Below are 18741 nucleotides of genomic sequence, written 5' to 3'. Positions count from 1 at the left end.
GCCGAGCCGAGATTGGCTTGACGCGTTGTCGGGCAGGCCGTCGGTTGCCGACTATTCAAGCGGATCGCTGTTCTGAATTTGATTTGGAAAATCATTTGTTTGTGCACGAAAAGGCAGCACACAACCGCTCGGGAGATGAGCACCTTCTCCCTCAGCTGCTCCGAGGGGGACAGCTGATCCAAAGTTTTCGATTTGCCTTTCTCCTCAGGCAAAAATAACGTCTATGCGCCGGCTGGAAAAGGGACCCCGAGCGAAGCCCTCCCCGCCTCGGGGCTCGGCCCGAAAATAATTCAGACGGAAATTGCGCAAATGGAACGTGGCGCGTGAGAGCACAAAGCAGTCAAAGGGCTCACTGCACTTTGGGGGGGATCATTTCACAAAGACGGCAAGCACTTGTCACCTTGCAAATTCACCGAATTCTTACCATGAAGAGGGCGGAGTCATCCGTGTGGGTGGAGCGTCGACAGGGGTAGATGTTCTACGTACACACGCGCACACACACAATTGACAGATCCACGCAGCCACACCCCCCCACAATGTGAGTGATGGATGATAAGGGGGCGGGACGTGAGGAGGGTGTGGGCGGGGCTACCTTGGCTTCCTGACCGGGCTTGTTTGGACTCTGCGGACAAAACACACGCGGGAAAACTGGTCAAGTTTCACAGCTTGGAAGCCCCCGTCACACCAAACAAAAGGCCGCTGCAAAATTCCTCTTCAAGCTCGGTTTCTTCGCCTGTTCACTCCTAGAAGGAGCAACCCATTTTTTCCTCTTACAAGCTTGCAAAGGGCAACTTTCAAAGTCGTCCCCCACCGCTCCCCACAACAAACAGTTTGTTCCGTGTCCAGACTCATCACCGGGGGAGAAAAAAAACTAAGGCGAACGATGAATGTTCCGTTTGAAAAATCTCCCGGAACGTCCCAGCCCCCGCGCCGCGCCGCGCCGCGCCGCCGTACGAGTGGAAGGGACACGTTTGTTTGCTGAGGGGGATGCGCGCGATGGGCCGCCGGCCGGTACCTTGGCATCTCTCTGCGGGGCGCGCGTCCTGTGTCGCTCCTCGTCGTACCTGAGGGCGGCCAGCTGAGCCTCTCGCCTCATCCGCTCCACGCTCAGAGGCCGACGCCCGCTCACCTGAATTTGGTCACCGGGTGACGCCGGGGCACCGTCCGCCGCGCTCCTGACAGGCGCACACGGAGGACGTCATCTCAAGCGCAAAGACTGCGCGCGCGCGCGTGCGCCTGCGCCTGCCTACCTGCTCTGCCTTTGTCTGGAGTCATCTGTTCTGGAGAAGACAGCTTTGCCTGGAGAACCCTGAGCAAACAAACAAAGGGACACCAACGGGGGGAATCATGAAATCATTAAAACACAAGACAAACAAAATCTGAGGAACAAACAGTCCAATGGATTCAAAAAAAAAAACAGGAATGAAATCCAAACAAGCAACAAAACTAAACTAAAAGGACAGAGGAAAAACTAACAACAAATAAAGGAAGAAAACAAAGGGATATTCCAAGCAGCGAGCTGCAAAGTGCGTGTCTCTTGCAAGCAAACAAAGTAACGATGAAAAAGAGGGCCCGAAGCTTTTTTTCGGAGGCGGGACAAAGGGCCTCATTTGCAACTAAGGGACGTGGCGAAAAGAAGACGATCTGGCGGCGAGGCACCGTATTGCTGATGCGTCTCTCGATGTAGGCCATGAACTGCGAGCTGAGGCTGGCCCGTTCTCCCGCTCCTCGCTCTCCTCCCGCCGCGCTCCCGGCCTCCTCCTCTTCCCCCCCCTCGCCGTCGATGAAGTCCATCTGCTCCAGCTCGTCTGCGCACAGCGTCAAGACACGCACGCACGCAACCGGGTGACTTTGCCGCACGCCGCCCTCCTTCGGGATCTCACTCGCGCGCCGGTGCGCTCACGTGTCCCGTTGGCCAGCAGGGGGGAGCGCGCCACCCCTCGCTTCGGCTCTTTGTGGACGTCCAGCACGCGGGCGGGAACTTCTGACAGCTCCTTGTTTTATGTACACACACACACACACACACACACACATAAGGAGGTCATAAATCTATCATGTCTGCCAATGATGAAGTCATCAATCTATCACACCTGACGGTAACATCCTAAAAAAAAACCTTATGATATCTCCGTATGATGATGTCATCAATCTTAACATTTCTCAAATTAGGATCCATCATCACGGAGGGGGGGGAAAAAATAAAAAATAAAGCGATTCAACCAGCTTGTTTTCTTCAATTTCTTGTCGATTTGAATGCCTGCGGATACGAAGTGCGTAACAGACAGGCTGGAGTAGCTACTTTTCCAACTTGCGACTAAATAGAGGTGGTCCCTTTTCGGCAAACGGAATTGTACGGACCAAGGGGCGCTCATATTTCTCCAGACATGGAGGTCACGCTGTGTCCGTGTGTGTTTCGAACCTCATTTGCTGACCATCTTTTGTCTCCGCTGTCCACACTGTTGAAGCCTGAATCCAAGGCTCCGTAGGGCCGACCGGGGTCCGGCTCATCGACGCTGACGAGCGCACACACAGACGCACACAGCAGCGGCACATGAGGCTCTTATTTGTAAGGCTCGCAGGATGTCAAGAGGTGAGGGACCGAGAACGCGGTCGTGTGTGCGCGTGCGCCCGCGGCGAGTTCAGACCAGGATCCGAAGTTCAACGTTCGTCTGTCGTATTCCGGGAGGTCGAGGGTCGTCTTGCTGGCCTCCATGTTGAGGAACTTGAAGATGTGAACTTTGCCCTTGATGCAAATCTACACAACACAAGATGACGGACAACCGATCACTATCGTCACCATGATGACGGCTACGTTTCGAACCTGAGCGCGGAACGGTGGGAAGGAGGATCGTTTTGTCCAAATAACCCGATGGCAAATGACGCGCGCTCGTCCGTGGCCGTCTTCTTCCAACCGGCGCGCATGCCAACACGTGGACCGCCTTCCCCGATCATCGAAATCCATACATGCGTACGTACGCTTCTTTTTGGGAGAGGAGGAGGAAAAGCTCAACTTTGCTCAGCTCGTCCTCAAACCGGCACGCAAGCCAATTGCCGTCATCCAAATGTATTCTCACGCGCGACGACTCGCCTAAGTGAGCGTCCGAGGCAGATGGGCGCAGGCCAGCCGGTCCAGGCGGCCGCCCCTTTCCCCAGCCGGGATGAGCATCGAATCCCGTCAACGGCACGCGCGCGGCCGGGTATCGTCCCATTTCCAGTTTCCCATTCAAATTATCCGACTTGACGCCATCCTTTTTCTCTGGCGCGCCGCACAAGGAAGAAGCGGGCTCGTATTGGCCTTGGAGCAGCAAAACCGCTCCGACGGTCGGCTCCCAATTGTAGCGTTTTTTTCCCATTTTGACGCGCGCCGCCCGCAACGGAGCGTCGGAAGCCGTGGTATTTGCGGGCTACCTGCGCGGGCGGCGTGTGGAGCGGGTTGTTGTCCAGCACCATGGTGTGCAGCTGCGACAGGCGCGTGTAGCACAGCGGGATGGTCGTCACCTTGTTACACGAGAAGTCCAGACGAACCAGCGGCAGCTCGGCCAGCTCTGAAAACACACAAAAGGCTGTCGCGCAGAGCCACAAAAGACGCAAAACCGCGACGGAAGAAAACGCTTCGGTGAACTGGAAGAAAAAGTTTGGCGAGCCAAAGTGCAGCGTCTCCACGCCTGAGCCGATACCTCGCCCTTTTGAGAGTTTTCAGAGATTTTCGAAGCCGAGAAAATCTCGTTTTCTGACACGTCAGAAGGACGCAGCGAGGAAGGGGCATGAAAAGCTAAAAGTAAGCTGTTGTACGTGTACCTGGAGGAAGGGCCACCAGGTGGTTCCTCCTGATGTTCAGGTCCCTCAGCGCCTCCAGCCGGCCAACCTGAGACGGCAGCGTCCTGATCTCGTTACAGCTGACATCCTGCGGGGAGGCGGCAGCGCTCAGGGGTCGGCCTCGCTCGCGCACGGGCCGGCGCGCGTCTCCGGCTACCCACCAGCTCCGTCAGATGCCTCAGCTGGCCCACTTCCTGAGGCAGCGCCACCAGCTTGTTGTTGCACGCGATCAGAACCTTCAGCGGGAGACTGCACAGCACCACCGGCAGCGCCGACAGCTGGTTGCGACTGATGCGGGCGTACAGCGGCAGTGAGCGACAGACGGCGGGGGCCGCGTTCCCTCGCGACTTAGCGTGCGCCTGAGCATTCACGCACCAACTCCCAGAGCATTCCACGGTGAGCAACATCCGCGTATGCTGCGACGAGAAGCAATTTCGCGTGTCGTTTCACCTGCCGCGCATGTTTTTGGAATGTGGGAGGAAACCCGAGTACCCGGAGAAAACCCACGCAGACACGCGGAGAACATGCAAACGGCACACAGGGAGGCCGGAGCCGGAATCGAACCCTGCACCTCTGCACTGTGCGGCCGACGCGGTAACCGGTCGTCCGCCGGGCCGCCCTCGGTCATTTCCTCCAACTTAAAAAAACATTTCGAGTTACCCGACCTGACAAAGGAGCCTCATTGAAGGGGCCCGCAAACTCCGCCCACGTCGGTGGAGTTCCTGAGCGCAGAGTCGCGTGTTGCCTGCGGCGTCTCGTCAGTGGTGAGTCCGAGTGTGACTGTGAGTGTCAATGTGGGCTTCAAAGGAGAGTCGAACAACTGATTGCGCGCACGACTGAGACTGGGAGGGAAGTGGCAACGGTGCGGCGCCCTGTTTGAAGATTCGACCGGGGCGCATACGAAGGAACGGGTGCGGAAAGGTCATATGTGTGTGCGCGGCAGCGTCACCGTGGCGTCTGCTGAGAGGGTGAGACGAGTGCGCAATTGCTCACGGGCGCAGCTTGGAGGGAACACTGGCGAGCGTGTGCGTGCGTGCGTGCGTGCGTGCGTGGGTGGGTGCTACCTGAGATTCAGGTAGGTGAGGGCCTGCAGGTTGATCATGTGATCGGGCAGAGATCTCAAACAATTCTGGTAGACGTTCAAACTCTCCAGAGACACCAGCAGGCACACCTCCGGCGGAAGATCCGACAGGCGGTTCCGAGACAAGTCTGCACGAGAATGCGCACGCACACGCAAGCGCTATTAGGCGCACAGCACAAGCACAAGCACATGACTGACGCTATCTTCTTTACATGACGCCTGACTTGTAAGCGGGCATTCATAATCATTCCTTCTGGCTTGATGAGATGAGCTAATAACATTTAGTTTGACGTTGATGTGCAGCTGCAGTTGCGCTGCCTAAGACAGGCGTACTTTGCAATCGGCATATTGCACCTTAGCTTCTTTAATGAAGGGTGAACTGATCCCCAAGTTTGGACATTTTGTCTTTCCTCCTGGCCGGCGCTTTTGGCCACCTGAGTCAGCTGTTACAGTCCACGTAGAAAAACAATCGCAGCAAAATCCCACGATACGGCCGCTAATCCTCGTTATACGACACATAAAAAAACAAAACAAAAAAAAAAAGAGTCTGCAATCCAGTGAAGCTGCAAAAAGTCAACGGCGATACCGAGAAGGATGACTGGAGGCACTCCATGCATATATTTTTGCACACGCCCATGATTGGCATCTTCAGATGAACTAAAGAGCGTGCGCCTCATCAATGACACCCAAAGGAGTTGCTAAAAGCAGGGGTGTCCAACGTACGGCCCGCCGGCGGGCCCAGAACACAATCGCAACACATGACCTGCAATTTGGTGATGAGGATAACCGTTGTTGCTAATTGCGTCCCGCTGCCGAGCATGTCAACGACATTGGGAAAAGCGGCTGCCTCTCTGGCTTTGACCATGCCCTTGTCAAGGCAACGTGGGAACAGGAAAAGCAACATGACAAGTAAGCACGTTCGCCGACTGCTAATTCACCCTGGAGGAGGTGCTGCAGCCTGCACTGGATCCAAAAAAAACCCCATCAAAGACGTCCTCGTAACCTTCAATGGAGAAAAACTGACACAGAGCAGGTGCTCTTCAAACTAGACAAGGGGGGAAAAAAAACGGAACTAAAAAGTCGCGGCACTGCGTCACACTCCCGCGGGAGTCCTCATCCCGGCGAATGGCAACATTTTGGCTGCGCTGCAGTCAATGAACGTGTGAATGCACTTGCCTGCCGCCGAGCTTTGTTGCCGTCTCTGTTTGTGTCATTCATTGTATCCGATTGGCTTCCAAGAAAAGGAGCGGGCTCGAAAACCCGCTGCCCAGTCGGCAGGTTATTTCACAGTCACGCTGGTTGAACTTTGGGCTCAAAAGAGACCGAATTGATTTCAAGCCACGAAATCGTTTTGGGTGGGATGGTTCGAAATGAAGCAATATTGTCATTGAATCGACTTGGCGGCCGGCAGTCGCGATTCCAATTGAAGGGTCGGGAAAAGAAATCATCGCGCCCCTCACGCTGATGTCTACATTTGCACGGCAGGGTGACAAAAAACTGCTTTTCTATGGCGCGACGAGTCACTCGAGGCGGTCACATTTTCCAGAAGGCTGCGCGGCCTGAGACCGGGGTCCATTTAAGATTCTTCCTAGGTCTCAACACGTTGTTCTATGCATTTGTTTTTCTTTGATCTGTAAGTTGCACACTGTCGACGTCGTTTCGTATTTGTTTTCAGATTGTTCCTAAGTATGAAACGAGACAAGAATAAAACAAAAAGTGAAAATGTCCCTTTACACCGGGCCCACGTGGAACATTTGGAATAGTTGTTATCAGTCGTTGATTTGAGCCATTTGAGCTCACATTTGGGCTGAATGCGGCCCCGGAACTCAAAGGAGTTGGATTTGACACCGCTGCTTCAACGCACTTCAAGCATTAGCAGGATGCTAACGCGCTAGCATCACCAAAGTTGGCAAAGTGTTCTTCCCTTAAAGTGCTCCCTCAAGTGTCCCCGAGGTGACAAACGCTCGCGTTGTCACTTCACCCCAACGAAGACGACAACGAGCCGACGTGACCGAAAAGTCCGACTTGTGACCGAATGCTTGAAGCAACATGTTGTTGTCACTCGGAAGCGACAACTTTAGACTTGGACAGCAGCTACAAAGTTGCTCGGAAGCGTCACCAAAGTGCTCCGGGAACATTTGGACGACCGCTACGGCTCGGCGGAGGGGCGGAGGGGGGGTCCCGTGGAGAGCCGCCCCGCGGAGACTCACCGGCCCGGGTGGTGTCGGTCAGGTCGTGGTTGGCGGCGCCGCGGGGGAACTCCTTGAGCTTCCTGCCGCTGAGGTTCAGGCAGCCGGTGGCCGAGGCTTCGTCCAGAGCCCGCTCCAGAGAACGGTTCCACGGCACCGGGCCCGCTACCGACACCAGGCCGTTGTTACAGGCCACGAGGACGCTCCCCGCGCCGGAACCGGTACCGCCGCCGCCGCCTCCAACCGCAAAGCCGAATCCGGTGTTGTCCGCCGCAGAGCCCAACAACACCGAGGCCGCCATTACACTCCGGTTGGTTGCTAAGCTCGCGGAGCTAATGCTAATGCTAATGCTACCACTCCCAGCCCAAACTTTGGACAAGCGCGTGCGCATGCGCACAACGCCGGCCAACGTTGCCGCAGAAACTCCTGTCCTCTATCGAGCCTGTTTTCGACGTCTCCTTCCTTCCAACAGACTTGATTCAAATGATCAGAATCGTTATCAGATTCTCGCAAAGGTTGCTGATGAGTCGATCATTTGAATCAAGCCTGTTGGAGGAGGGAACCATGTAACGTGGGCAGGATAGGGTTTCAGTATTGTCATCTTAGTTCCCCTCAAGGAAGAGCGCAAAAGCAATACGCTCATAAAGCAGTCCAACGTTTGCGCGAAGTTCATCCGGAAGTCGACTTCACAACGCCAGAAAAGACGCCGCGGAGTTTCTGGACTTTGAAAGACTTCAACTCCCGCGATTCTACGCGGTCTCGTCACTTTGACGCCTGACGCATGCGCGCGCGGCGGTCGGCTGCGTCGGTGTGTGTGTGACCATCATGGCGGCGGCCTATGTGGAGATCTTGAGGAGCGAGTTTCCAGACATCGACTCGGAGTTGTTCGACTACATCACGGGTGAGAGGCCGAACTGCCAGTCGCCGCGAGCCCTGGGTCGGCAGGCTTTTAATTCGGGGAAATCCGTCGCTGCCCTCCTCCGGGCCAGAGGAGCGGTGGCGGAAGCAGCCTGCTAGGTGGAGGCAGCTATGCGGCTACCCGGCGTGGCTCACCGGGATGTCCGAGTTTGGTGCTAGCTCTCCGGTTGCGCGGCTCAACCCCGCCCGACCGCATTTGCCACGGAACCAAAAATGCATCAAGCGCGGCGCTAAACGTGTCGACCAAGGACAAAGCTATTTTCCTTCCGTTATGGCGTTTCGAGTTCCATTTTAGAAAAGGCGAGTGGGTAGCAACTGTGACACGTTTTCCAAAAAGGGCATTTGATTTACACGACACCGGTATTAGCATTAGCAAACAAATCTCTTCAAGAGGAGTCCAGCGATGTGTCATTTTCATGTGCTGCAAGAAATTAGCACCGCTTCAAAACGCACCGATCTCTGGCCCTCTTGTGAAACTCAACAGTGGCTCATCAATAAAAGAAAAGATTTCTTTCCAGTCGGGCTCCACCTCAAAGCCATTTAATAGTCCGTTAATCTGCGGATTTATTTTGAATTTGTTTTTTTGGGGGGGCGGTGGATAAATGTGATTACTTTTTGTCTTTCAATCATAATGGAAAAATGCACGAATAAAAATAGATTCTGATTCTGTAACAGCTGTCAAAATTGTTGATCATTGTTTTCCAAATGTCCAGCACAAAGGGACTCGGTCCGCTTTTACGGAGGACTTCAGAAATCGGAGAATATTTACTGCGGAGAAGCTGAAGTCAGATCATTTGGACAATTTTTACCAAAACAAAGTGTTGAAACAGTCGATTGTCAAAATAGTTGTTGATTCATTTCATGTTCATAAATTGTTGCATCTTGACTGAAAAGCTTACATACTATGTAAAAAGAGGCTTGATCGGATTATTCAATGGGATACTCGATAAAAGAATTGATTCTAAGAAGGAGAAAAAAAGATTGTTGCAGACCGAGTAAGAACTGTAAAAAAAAAAAGAAAGAAAGACATCCCCAAAAATCAGTGTTATAGTGGACCCGCACAAACTGAACCGTGACATCGTCGAGGCTTACTGTCCCTTTTGTGTTTGCCTCAGGCGTGCTGGACGGCTGCGGGGCCGACTTCGAGGATGGCGAGGAGGTGTTTGAATGTGCTGCAAGAAATTAGCACCGCTTCAAAACGCACCGATCTCTGGCCCTCTTGTGAAACTCAACAGTGGCTCATCAATAAAAGAAAAGATTTCTTTCCAGTCGGGCTCCACCTCAAAGCCATTTAATAGTCCGTTAATCTGCGGATTTATTTTGAATTTGTTTTTTTGGGGGGGCGGTGGATAAATGTGATTACTTTTTGTCTTTCAATCATAATGGAAAAATGCACGAATAAAAATAGATTCTGATTCTGTAACAGCTGTCAAAATTGTTGATCATTGTTTTCCAAATGTCCAGCACAAAGGGACTCGGTCCGCTTTTACGGAGGACTTCAGAAATCGGAGAATATTTACTGCGGAGAAGCTGAAGTCAGATCATTTGGACAATTTTTACCAAAACAAAGTGTTGAAACAGTCGATTGTCAAAATAGTTGTTGATTCATTTCATGTTCATAAATTGTTGCATCTTGACTGAAAAGCTTACATACTATGTAAAAAGAGGCTTGATCGGATTATTCAATGGGATACTCGATAAAAGAATTGATTCTAAGAAGGAGAAAAAAAGATTGTTGCAGACCGAGTAAGAACTGTAAAAAAAAAAAAGAAAGAAAGACATCCCCAAAAATCAGTGTTATAGTGGACCCGCACAAACTGAACCGTGACATCGTCGAGGCTTACTGTCCCTTTTGTGTTTGCCTCAGGCGTGCTGGACGGCTGCGGGGCCGACTTCGAGGATGGCGAGGAGGTGTTTGAGGCGGTGGGCGGCGTCCTGCAGGAAGTGTCGGCCGACACGAAAAACGAGGACGACGTCCGAGGCATCTGCTTGAGGATGTTCAACACGCTGCGGCTGTGAGCGCGCGTCCGCTTCCGGGCGTCGTCGCCTCCGCGCACTCGTGACCACATTGTCCTCTTACACCTCCTCATGCCTCGATGTGTGTGTTTTCAGGAGCGGCTGTCCCGCCTCGCAGCGTCAAGTGTTGCTGGACGCGCCGGTGCAGCTTTCCCAGATGTCGCCGGACACGAGTGAGCAACCGCTGATGTGGGCGTGCGCGCCTCTGTGCTTCTTGCCGTGGCTGACCTGTTTTTTGTTTTTTTTTTCCCTGCTGCTGCTGCTCCGCATAGCCTTGGCCAACGACGACGTTCAGGGCATCTGGATGATGAAGCGTCCTCAGAACACGGTACGTCCTTCTCTGCTGCCGTCAAGAGTAGACTCAAACTCAAATTTCTTGTCATTCGGTCAAAGCGCGGCAGCTGCAAGCTGAGCCTACCCGTCGCCGTGATGTCATTTCCAGTCGGCAGCAAGTGGCAAAATGGCCGCCCCCTGAGATGCCGCAAAATGGCTGCATTTTGCTGCGTCATTCATTCAAACGCAATATGAATCAGAATGTCATGTGTAGAGCAGTGGGCACGCATGGAACGTACGGTATTATTGTCAACTTGAAAAAAAAAAAAAAAATCAGACATTTGTCACATGAAAAAAAAAAATCGCAAGAAGTCGGGTGTTTGGACAGGTTCTGTTCATAATTATTGATTTTTTGGGCAATTTTGAAATTGCCCAAGCACTTAAACGGCGCACGTCTTGTGGCAAAGCAACTCCGCCCGGGTTGAAAATCGAGCGCAGCCGAAAGAGCGCCGACGGCGAACATGAAAGATGTCGTCCTGTGTGTCCGTCAGATGGTGGACACCAAGAAGCTGGAGAAGGCTGAGGCCAAGCTGAAAGCCAAACACGAGCGACGCAACGAGAAGGACTCGCACAAGGCGCCCGGTCCGCTGTGGGTCTTTGTCTCCGTCCCGCCGGATCGGCGTTGTCCCGTCCGCCTCGCGCCGGCCCGTCTCATTTTCCTCTCCTGTCCGCACGGCGCTGGCGCATCCTGCCGGCGGTGGCCTCAGTGTCCTGGAGGAAGCCTCGGCCAGTCAGGCCAGCAGTAAAAAAGAAGGACGAGCCGACCAGGCGGGAAAGAACCGCAGCTACGACATCCGAATTGAGAACTTCGACGTGTCCTTTGGAGAGAGGTGAGTGCTCGTCGGCCGCCTCGACGGCGACTTGGCGCCTTTGCGAATGTGTCGTGAGAGGTCATGCCCGGCCGGCGTGGTGCCCTCGACACGTGCCGCCGTTCCTCTGTCTGCTCGCGCCTGTAAGCGGGTTCTTCCCGGAGTTTCGGAAAGCCCGATTTTGACCCCAAGTCAAAGATTGACAGGATGCCGAGATGCACGCAGCGGGAACTTCAGCCGGGGTCTCGTTGAACCGCTGCGTTTGGTCCTCAGGTGTCTTCTTCAGGGCGCCGAGCTGGCGCTGGCGGCGGGGCGGCGCTACGGCCTGGTGGGCCGCAACGGCTTGGGAAAGACCACTCTGCTGAAGATGTTGGCCGGCCGCAGCCTGCGCGTCCCCCCTCACATCTCCATCCTCCACGTGGAGCAGGAAGTGGCGGGCGACCACACCACGGCGCTGCAGAGCGTCCTGGAGAGCGACACGCTCAGGGAGGGCCTGCTTCGAGAAGAAGCGCGCCTCAACGCCCGCATGGCCAACGGAACGTGAGTACATGTGGGGGGACTCCGCAATGGCGAATGGGTTGTTTCGAAGGGCCTTTGAAGTGCCCGTTGCTCAACTGAAACTGGATCCTGAGAAACGGGATCAAACGAAAAAGGCTTGGGGACATGTTTGAAGAAATCTTTAAGTTTGCACTCTGAGGATAAGCCCAGAGTCCCCCAACCCCAGGCTTTCTCTCAGCGATACCACACCAAAGCCTTCGCCAGAGCGTCCGTTATTATGACGAGTATTTTTGTCGTGCTCCGACACAGCTTTAGAAATGTTGCCAATTCTGATACTCGCGCCATTCCGAGCAGCCGGTCACATCTTGGCAAATGCCGTCCTGTTGCCGTTCTGACGGCTCGGACCGCCCGTGCTTTTGCTTTCAGGGCCGAGGGGATGGAGAGCATCCGTCTGTCTGAAATTTACTGCAAGCTGGAGGAGATCGAGGCCGACAAAGCCCCCGCCCGGTGTGTATGTGCGCGCAAGTGAGGCGTTCCGGTCGGACTCTTGCTGAGCTGTCAGTTTTTGATTGACGTCTGTCATCTAATCAGAGCCTCCATCATCTTGGCCGGTCTTGGGTTTTCTCCCAAAATGCAGCAGCAGCCCACCAAGTGAGTTTGTACACGCACTCACGCACACATTAAATATCACGTATATATATGTGTGTGTGTGTGCGTGCAGAGAATTTTCAGGAGGCTGGAGGATGCGGCTGGCATTAGCAAGAGCTCTCTTTGCTCGGTGAGTCCCTTCCAAGTTTTCTCACAGCTGAAAATGGCTTGTGTCACACTTGACTGTCACATCTTCAATTGTGTGTGTGTGTGTGTGTGTGTGTGTGTGTGTGTGTGTGTGTGTGTGTGTGCGTGCGTGCGTGCGTGCGCCATCAGGCCTGACCTGCTGCTACTCGATGGTGAGTCCCTCAGCTGTGCTATCAGTGATAGCTGTGCTAATCGTACGAAACGGTAGGAGCACTTGAGGAGCGCGGCGGTCCCTTGAGGTGTCACTCTCACGAAGAATCTTGGTTTTCTGCAAAGTTGTTTGTGAGCTTTGATGGCAGCGTTCATTTTTCGGGTTGCTTTTTTTCAAGCGGCACCGCATCTCAAGTGAGCGCGGAATACATCGCATACGATGATTGAAAGCGGCGACTTGTCCGGTGCAGAAAGGGCCGAAGAAAAAGTGGAAAATCTCAAACGTGAACTAGAAGTGAACATGCAAGAAGCCGAAGAATAGAATGGCGCTCCAAGTCGTGTTGCTCCTCGCGTGGGCAGTGTTGCAGACACGCTCGATGTCGGTTGTAGCTTGTCGCGCAAAGCAAAAGTGGACTGAGCGGCGGCCTGGAACCGGGAAAGAACCCAGCGAGGTTCGGCGGAGCTTGCTCTACCGCAGCTAAAAGTGTGCGCCCCGCGTGTTTCCAGAGCCGACCAACATGTTGGACGTGAGCGCCATCCTGTGGCTGGAGAACTACCTGCAGGTCTTTGCCGCCCGCCGTCTTTGTAAGCGATGGCGAGCGTGAGCTTGGCGCTAGTGTAAATGCCACCTCCCACCTCCCTCCCCCAGACGTGGCAGTCCACCATCCTGGTGGTGTCCCACGACCGCAACTTCCTGAACGCGGTGGTGACCGACATCGTACACCTGCACTCGCGCAGGCTGGACAGTTACCGTGGCGACTACGAGAACTTTGTCAAGACCAAAGACGATCGACTCAAGAACCAACAGCGAGAGTACGAGGCGCAGCTGCAGTACAGGCAACATATACAGGTAAGGCACGCGCCGCAATTTTTTTCGGCTTATTTCGACAGCCGCTCGGACACGGGTGTCAAACTCGAGGCCCGGGGGCCTGATCCGGGCTGCCGCCCCATGTGATGTGGCCCGCGAGAACAAATCATGCGTGTCAACTTCCGCGATCCTTGCTCAAATCATTGTGTCACCCTGTTTCCACTCACTTGAACAAACAACCCAAAAAAAGAGTGGACTGATTTCAAAAGGCCTAATCCGTCAATTGCTCGTGTACGAGTCAGACTGCAATGAGACGATGAAGCATTGATTCGGTTTCACCGTCGTAATGGCCCTCCGAGGAAAGACGTCATTCACTCCAAAGTGGCCCGCGGCAAAAACCCGAGTTTTCTTTCCTTCTTCCTGCAGGTGTTCATCGACAGGTTTCGCTACAACGCCAACCGAGCGGCTCAAGTGCAGAGCAAACTCAAAGTGCTGGAACGATTGTAAGTCGTCGTCACGGTCGCGCGTCTCTCGGGACGATGGCCATTTTTGCCGAGGGCGGGTCGTGACGCCGACGTTTGCTCACAGGCCCGCACTGAAGCCCATCGAAAAAGAAGCCGAAGTGACGTTAAGGTACGAGCAAAGCCGCGCTCGACGACAGGGTCGAAGAGGCGGGCTCCGGTCTGACTTTTCTTTCTTTCTTTTCTTGGCCCGTCAGGTTTCCGGACAATTTTGAGAAGTTGTCTCCTCCCATCCTGCAGTTAGACGAGGTGGAGTTCTACTACACGCCCGACCAGCGCCTCTTCTCTGGACTCAACCTGTCCGCCGACCTGGAGTCTCGCGTCTGCATGGTATGTCTTGGGCAGGCCTCGCGTGCCAGAGGGGCGTCTTGAATGTATCGTCGATGCGGCAGACCTCTCTTCGACCTCGTCAATGAGGCGTAGGCTTCAGGGGCATGTGTCTTTGGTGTGTTCGAGAGGGATAAAAGCAGGTCTTAAACGTGTCCCGATCGTACCGCAGACATGCTTTGACCGCCTGATTGGTGTGTCTGAATCATTTCTTGGATTTGTCTCCAACGTGTCGTCGATCTGTCACGCAATGCGTCTCGCACGTGTCCGAAAGACAAGTGTCTTACACTCTTATCAGGTGGGCCAAAACGGCGCCGGGAAGAGCACGGTCCTCAAGCTTCTGATGGGCGAGCTGACGCCCATCAGCGGAGTCCGCCAAGCTCACAGGTGAGACAGCCGACCTACCGGCGCCCCCGGGTGGTCATCTCATGCGCTTACCCAGTACGGGTGGTCTCGTGCGTGCAGCGACTCCCCCCCCTGATTGTTTGCTCCGTTCAAGTCAGTGGAAATGAGTTGAAATGGCGCGACGAAAACATCACGGCGCGGCGCTGACGTTGCGCGCGTGTTGGCAGGAATCTGAAGATCGGCTACTTCAGTCAGCACCACGTGGACCAGCTGGATCTGAACGTTTGCTCCGTGGAGCTGCTCCTCAACAAGTTCCCCGGTAGGTCACGGCGGGCGCGTTTGACGCGGCGGCGCCGGCGCCATGTCACCGAGGGCGCGTTTGTCGCGGGGCAGGTCGGACGGAGGAGGAGTACCGCCACCAGCTGGGGGGTTACGGTATCACGGGAGAGCTGGCCACCAGGCCCGTGGCCAGCCTGTCGGGGGGCCAGAAGAGTCGGGTGGCCTTCGCCCAGATGACCATGCCCTGGTACGTGCCCGGCCGATCGTCCGTCCGTCGGTCCGTCGGCCCGCCGTCTGACGCCGCCGTCCGCCCTTTCAGCCCCAACTTCTACATCCTGGACGAGCCCACCAACCACCTGGACATGGAGACCATCGAGGCGCTCGCCACCGCGCTCAACAAGTTCAAAGTGAGTCCAACCTCAAACCGCCGCCGCCGTGTGGACTTTGGGCTCGTCTGACCGTTGAGGGCTTTGACTTTGGAAGCGGCCGTCTTTTGACTCTTGCGATGTTCCACTTTGGAGCTGTTTGACTTGTGCAAAATGTGACTTTGGGGGCCGTGTGCGGCAGGGCGGCGTGATCCTGGTGTCGCACGACGAGCGTCTGATCCGCCTGGTGTGCAAAGAGCTGTGGGTGTGCGAGGGCGGCCGAGTGTGTCGCCTGGACGGCGGCTTCGACCAATACCGGGACGCCCTGCACGAGCAGTTCAAGAGGGAGGGCTACCTGTGAAGTAGCCGCCACCCCCACCTCATCGTTTTAGTGCACAGATGCTCTATTTACTAAGAAAATAAAACCTCACACATTGTGAGCCACTTCACGTTTTTGCCTTCAGGAAGCCAAATGCTGCACCTCAACCTTGCTTGCCCAACATCGCAAATAAGTTTTGAAGCTGATCCAGAAACGACACGCGTTGAAAGCGTTCAGGAAGCCTCGATTCCCGAAGATTTTGGGAATCCTCTCGGAGAACCGCTAACTTAACGTGAAAATAGCTCGTGAGGATTTTCGGCTCTGGAGAGATTTCCACTAGGGTAATGTTGGCTCGTTTCCTCTGCAACTCAGAGCCTTGCGGGATGCTCTCCCAAGTGCTACATGACCCGCAGCGTCATCTGCGCGGCCCACCAGCCACATCCTGTTTTCTAGTCCGCTTTTTACAAAGAGTCCAGTTGCCTCAATTCAGCCCCCTTGACCTTTACTACGGACGATCCAAACAGGCATTGGTTGTTGGTGGCTGTTCTCTCCTAATTGCTAACTCGTGATTCATGAATTGTTGGCAATCATTTCCTGTCCCCTTTCCACTACCAAGGGATTTGGAGTGGCCATTTTCGTCTTTCGGGAGAAGGGCACGAGTGAAGCATTTGATATCGTCTCTTGGGGCAAATTGGGCATTTCCGTAGTCAACTTCGGGACAGCGATCGCGTTTCATATTTGTTTTATTCTGAGAAAAGTTTTCGGAAACATCGGTGGCATCAGTACTGGAAGCTTCTCTTGGTCTGGATGTCATCCAGAATCTGCTGCAGCTCCTCGTCTTCAAAGCGTCCCTCCAAACTAAAAGTGGACACGCGGTCACGGCGCTCATTCATTGTACGAGCGAAATGATTTGAGTGGGAGGCCCGGGCTCACCTGGGGATCAGGGACTTGGCTTCCTCGGCCGCTTCGGGACACAAGTTGGCCAAACTGGCCAACTCGAACTTGTGAAGCTTTTTCTGAAGGAGAAGGCTGCCGGCCGAGAGCAAAACAAAACATCATTCACAACAAGTATTGGCGCAGTATTGTGTGGTGAGCAGAGGCCAGCACCCCCCACCACAGTTGCATTAGAGTCCCGCTGCGTCGAGGGAAAAGCCGCAAAAAAAAAAAAAAAAAGGTTAGAAATGCCGACAGATGCCACCAAAACTTTCGTCTAAAAAAAAAGTACCGGGCAATCAAAGTCCGGGCTTAGGTTGACAGTCCCTTGGGACCGACGCTTCAAATTACAAATGCAATACTTTTGAATGAAATTCACTAAGAAATCACTTCTAGAACAAAGATTCTCTCTGGAATACTTTGCACGGACGTATACAAGCATCTTTGGCCACTGCTGCAAAGCCCGTCAGCAGAACGTCTTCCGACTTCAAGGCAAAGCGAGCTTGAGGGAAACAAAACATGACCAGTTTGTTTCCCTGCTTGTGTTAAATAAAGGGTCAGCCAAAAGGCTCGTTTCCCGTTTTATAATTTCAATTTCTCAACGAGGTGCGGTAGCTGGCTCGTTCCCGTTCAATGGAGACGGCAACACCGCCTCCTAGCGGACGGAGACGGCGTGTGTGAGATCTTGAAACGGCGTGAAGTCGGTCTCGAAAAAGGGCGCGTGCCCGCTGATCCACAAACGCACATTCGACAATTCACACGCAGAATCGAATGTTTACACGATACATTCTCACACAAATGTATATTTGTAAATCTTAAGAAAAAAAATAATAAATCCGTTTGTGTGAATAGTTTCGAGAACAGCGTGTGGCTCAAGAGGTGTGAAGGAAGGCCGGGTCGGCATTCGATGCTGCACCTGCGCACGGCCGTGATGGTCTCTCGGTTCTTGAAGCGGCTGAAACGCACGGTGTAGTTGAGGGTCTTCATGAAGACCTCGGAGAGCTCCTGCTCGTCCTCGGCGCTCTCGTTCTGCTGCTTGCGGTGCTCCAGCAACATGCGCACCTCCGAGTTCAACAGCGTCTCGGAATTCTCGAACTCTGAAAGGGAGAGACCGGAGAAAGCGATCGAATCCAAATGCTTGATGCGTTGTTTCCATGCATGGTCTCTCCTGCAGAAGACGACGTCAATTCGCGTTTCAAGCGCGAAACTGGAAAAGGGTGCTCGTCGTCTACTCTGCATGCGTGTGGAACAAAAGCCGAGTCATTTTGTTTTTTTTCGAGAAAGTCCCAAGAAAAGAAAACAACAACAACAACAAAACAGAAAGAGATGGGAGGACTATTGCACGCGCACACATGGAGATGAAGTCGAGTTTCCGAACCTTTGGGAAAGAGCAACTGCGAGGCGTCTTCTTCCACATCGCCGACATGCGGGGCCGAGCCCGCGACCGCCATCCGACGAGGAGGAGACGCCGGCCGGCCTGCGGGAGAGCGAGCCAACGACACCAAAGCCGATGAGCGACCGAGAGAAGCAGACCGGCTGAACGGAGCCGAAAAGCCGGCCTTAAATCCACAACAACGGCTTCCGGTGCGTGGCGTTGACGCTCGATTTCCGCCTGATTCCAAATGCAGCGGCGCCCCCTGGCGGCCGGCGTCCACCTCGGCGACATTTGCGCGCTTTGGCTTTGGGCGCCAGCGGCGGCTGCGTGGCCCGTTCACTTGCGTACGCACCTCAAGGACCGCGCTCGAGAGCCTCGTGTTTCTCTCTGTCAGAGCCACACACGAGTGCGTTTCCTCATTCGTTTAGCCACCACGCGAGTTTTGGCGTCTGTCATGAAAAATGGCAGACTTTTTTTCGAATTTCTGAATTCAGCGTCCGTGCATTGGTCGTCTGATGTCGCCATGTTTGGTTTATTTGCCTCCCGCTTCTCGTTTTCACCACAGCCGCACCTCCCGCAGCTTGCAGCAAGCGTATTTCTTTGGTTCCTTCAACATCGGTTTTGGCGCCCTGAGCATCTGGCCAAATGGGCAAGCCGCTCTGACAAAGTTGCAAATTGATTTAACTCTCCTTTATGTTCGACATCTTTGGTATTTGAGACTTTGGAAACAAAACAAAGTGGAAGTGGTTGAATGTTATCCTTGTTTAATGTCTGACTTTTCAGATATATATGACAAGGTGGTTTCTTCCGCAGCCTTCACTTCGAACTAGGGTATTTATCTCCTCTTAATTGTTAAAAAAAAAA

General features: G+C 53.9%; 3 protein-coding genes across 5 annotated transcripts in view; 1 reads left to right on the top strand and 2 right to left on the bottom strand.

Moving 5' to 3' along the window:
* Positions 1-7551, bottom strand: part of lrch3 (leucine-rich repeats and calponin homology (CH) domain containing 3) — a 15335-nt gene extending 7784 nt beyond the window's left edge. Inside the window, exons 1-13 of one of the 2 annotated variants that reach the window (XM_019867855.1) lie at positions 7108-7551; positions 4881-5025; positions 3978-4104; positions 3799-3904; positions 3409-3545; positions 2646-2755; positions 2420-2513; positions 1904-1994; positions 1660-1808; positions 1251-1309; positions 1016-1175; positions 593-622; positions 425-478 (exon numbers count right to left, since the gene is read on the bottom strand). In XM_019867855.1, coding sequence (XP_019723414.1) covers positions 425-478; positions 593-622; positions 1016-1175; positions 1251-1309; positions 1660-1808; positions 1904-1994; positions 2420-2513; positions 2646-2755; positions 3409-3545; positions 3799-3904; positions 3978-4104; positions 4881-5025; positions 7108-7477 — 1632 coding nt within the window. In that variant the 5' untranslated portion in view covers positions 7478-7551. The remainder of the gene's footprint in view (positions 1-424; positions 479-592; positions 623-1015; positions 1176-1250; positions 1310-1659; positions 1809-1903; positions 1995-2419; positions 2514-2645; positions 2756-3408; positions 3546-3798; positions 3905-3977; positions 4105-4880; positions 5026-7107) is intronic. The other variant, XM_019867864.1, reaches the window with a different exon arrangement.
* Positions 7552-7813: 262 nt separating this feature from the next.
* abcf3 (ATP-binding cassette, sub-family F (GCN20), member 3) lies at positions 7814-15699 on the top strand. Of its 2 annotated transcripts, XM_019867886.1 has the most exons (22): positions 7814-7987; positions 9120-9163; positions 9916-10019; positions 10117-10193; positions 10293-10348; positions 10845-10942; positions 11061-11183; positions 11436-11702; positions 12087-12167; positions 12252-12311; positions 12382-12438; positions 12585-12607; positions 13113-13168; positions 13255-13455; positions 13840-13916; positions 14002-14046; positions 14132-14264; positions 14560-14648; positions 14834-14925; positions 15000-15132; positions 15205-15292; positions 15453-15699. In XM_019867886.1, exons 1-22 carry the CDS (start codon positions 7912-7914, stop codon positions 15609-15611), a joined length of 2139 nt encoding a protein of 712 aa, XP_019723445.1. In that variant the 5' UTR covers positions 7814-7911; the 3' UTR covers positions 15612-15699. The 2 variants fall into 2 exon arrangements, with proteins under 2 accessions (XP_019723445.1, XP_019723436.1); XM_019867877.1 differs by lacking the exon at positions 9120-9163 and having other exon boundaries at positions 9872-10019.
* A 614-nt stretch (positions 15700-16313) lies between these two features.
* Positions 16314-18073, bottom strand: polr2d (RNA polymerase II subunit D). Its single transcript, XM_019867897.1, has 4 exons — positions 17881-18073; positions 17419-17599; positions 16503-16598; positions 16314-16427 (listed from the first exon to the last, which is right to left on the bottom strand). Exons 1-4 carry the CDS (start codon positions 17951-17953, stop codon positions 16349-16351), a joined length of 429 nt encoding a protein of 142 aa, XP_019723456.1. The 5' UTR covers positions 17954-18073; the 3' UTR covers positions 16314-16348.
* Between the last annotated feature and the right edge of the window lie 668 nt (positions 18074-18741).

Source organism: Hippocampus comes, unplaced genomic scaffold (assembly GCF_001891065.2).
Source record: "Hippocampus comes isolate QL1 unplaced genomic scaffold, H_comes_QL1_v1.1 scaffold49, whole genome shotgun sequence".
In the NCBI taxonomy this organism is placed as follows: domain Eukaryota; kingdom Metazoa; phylum Chordata; class Actinopteri; order Syngnathiformes; family Syngnathidae; genus Hippocampus; species Hippocampus comes.
The sequence above is the reverse complement of the archived record's forward strand: the minus strand, read 5'-3'. Positions and strand labels throughout refer to the sequence as shown.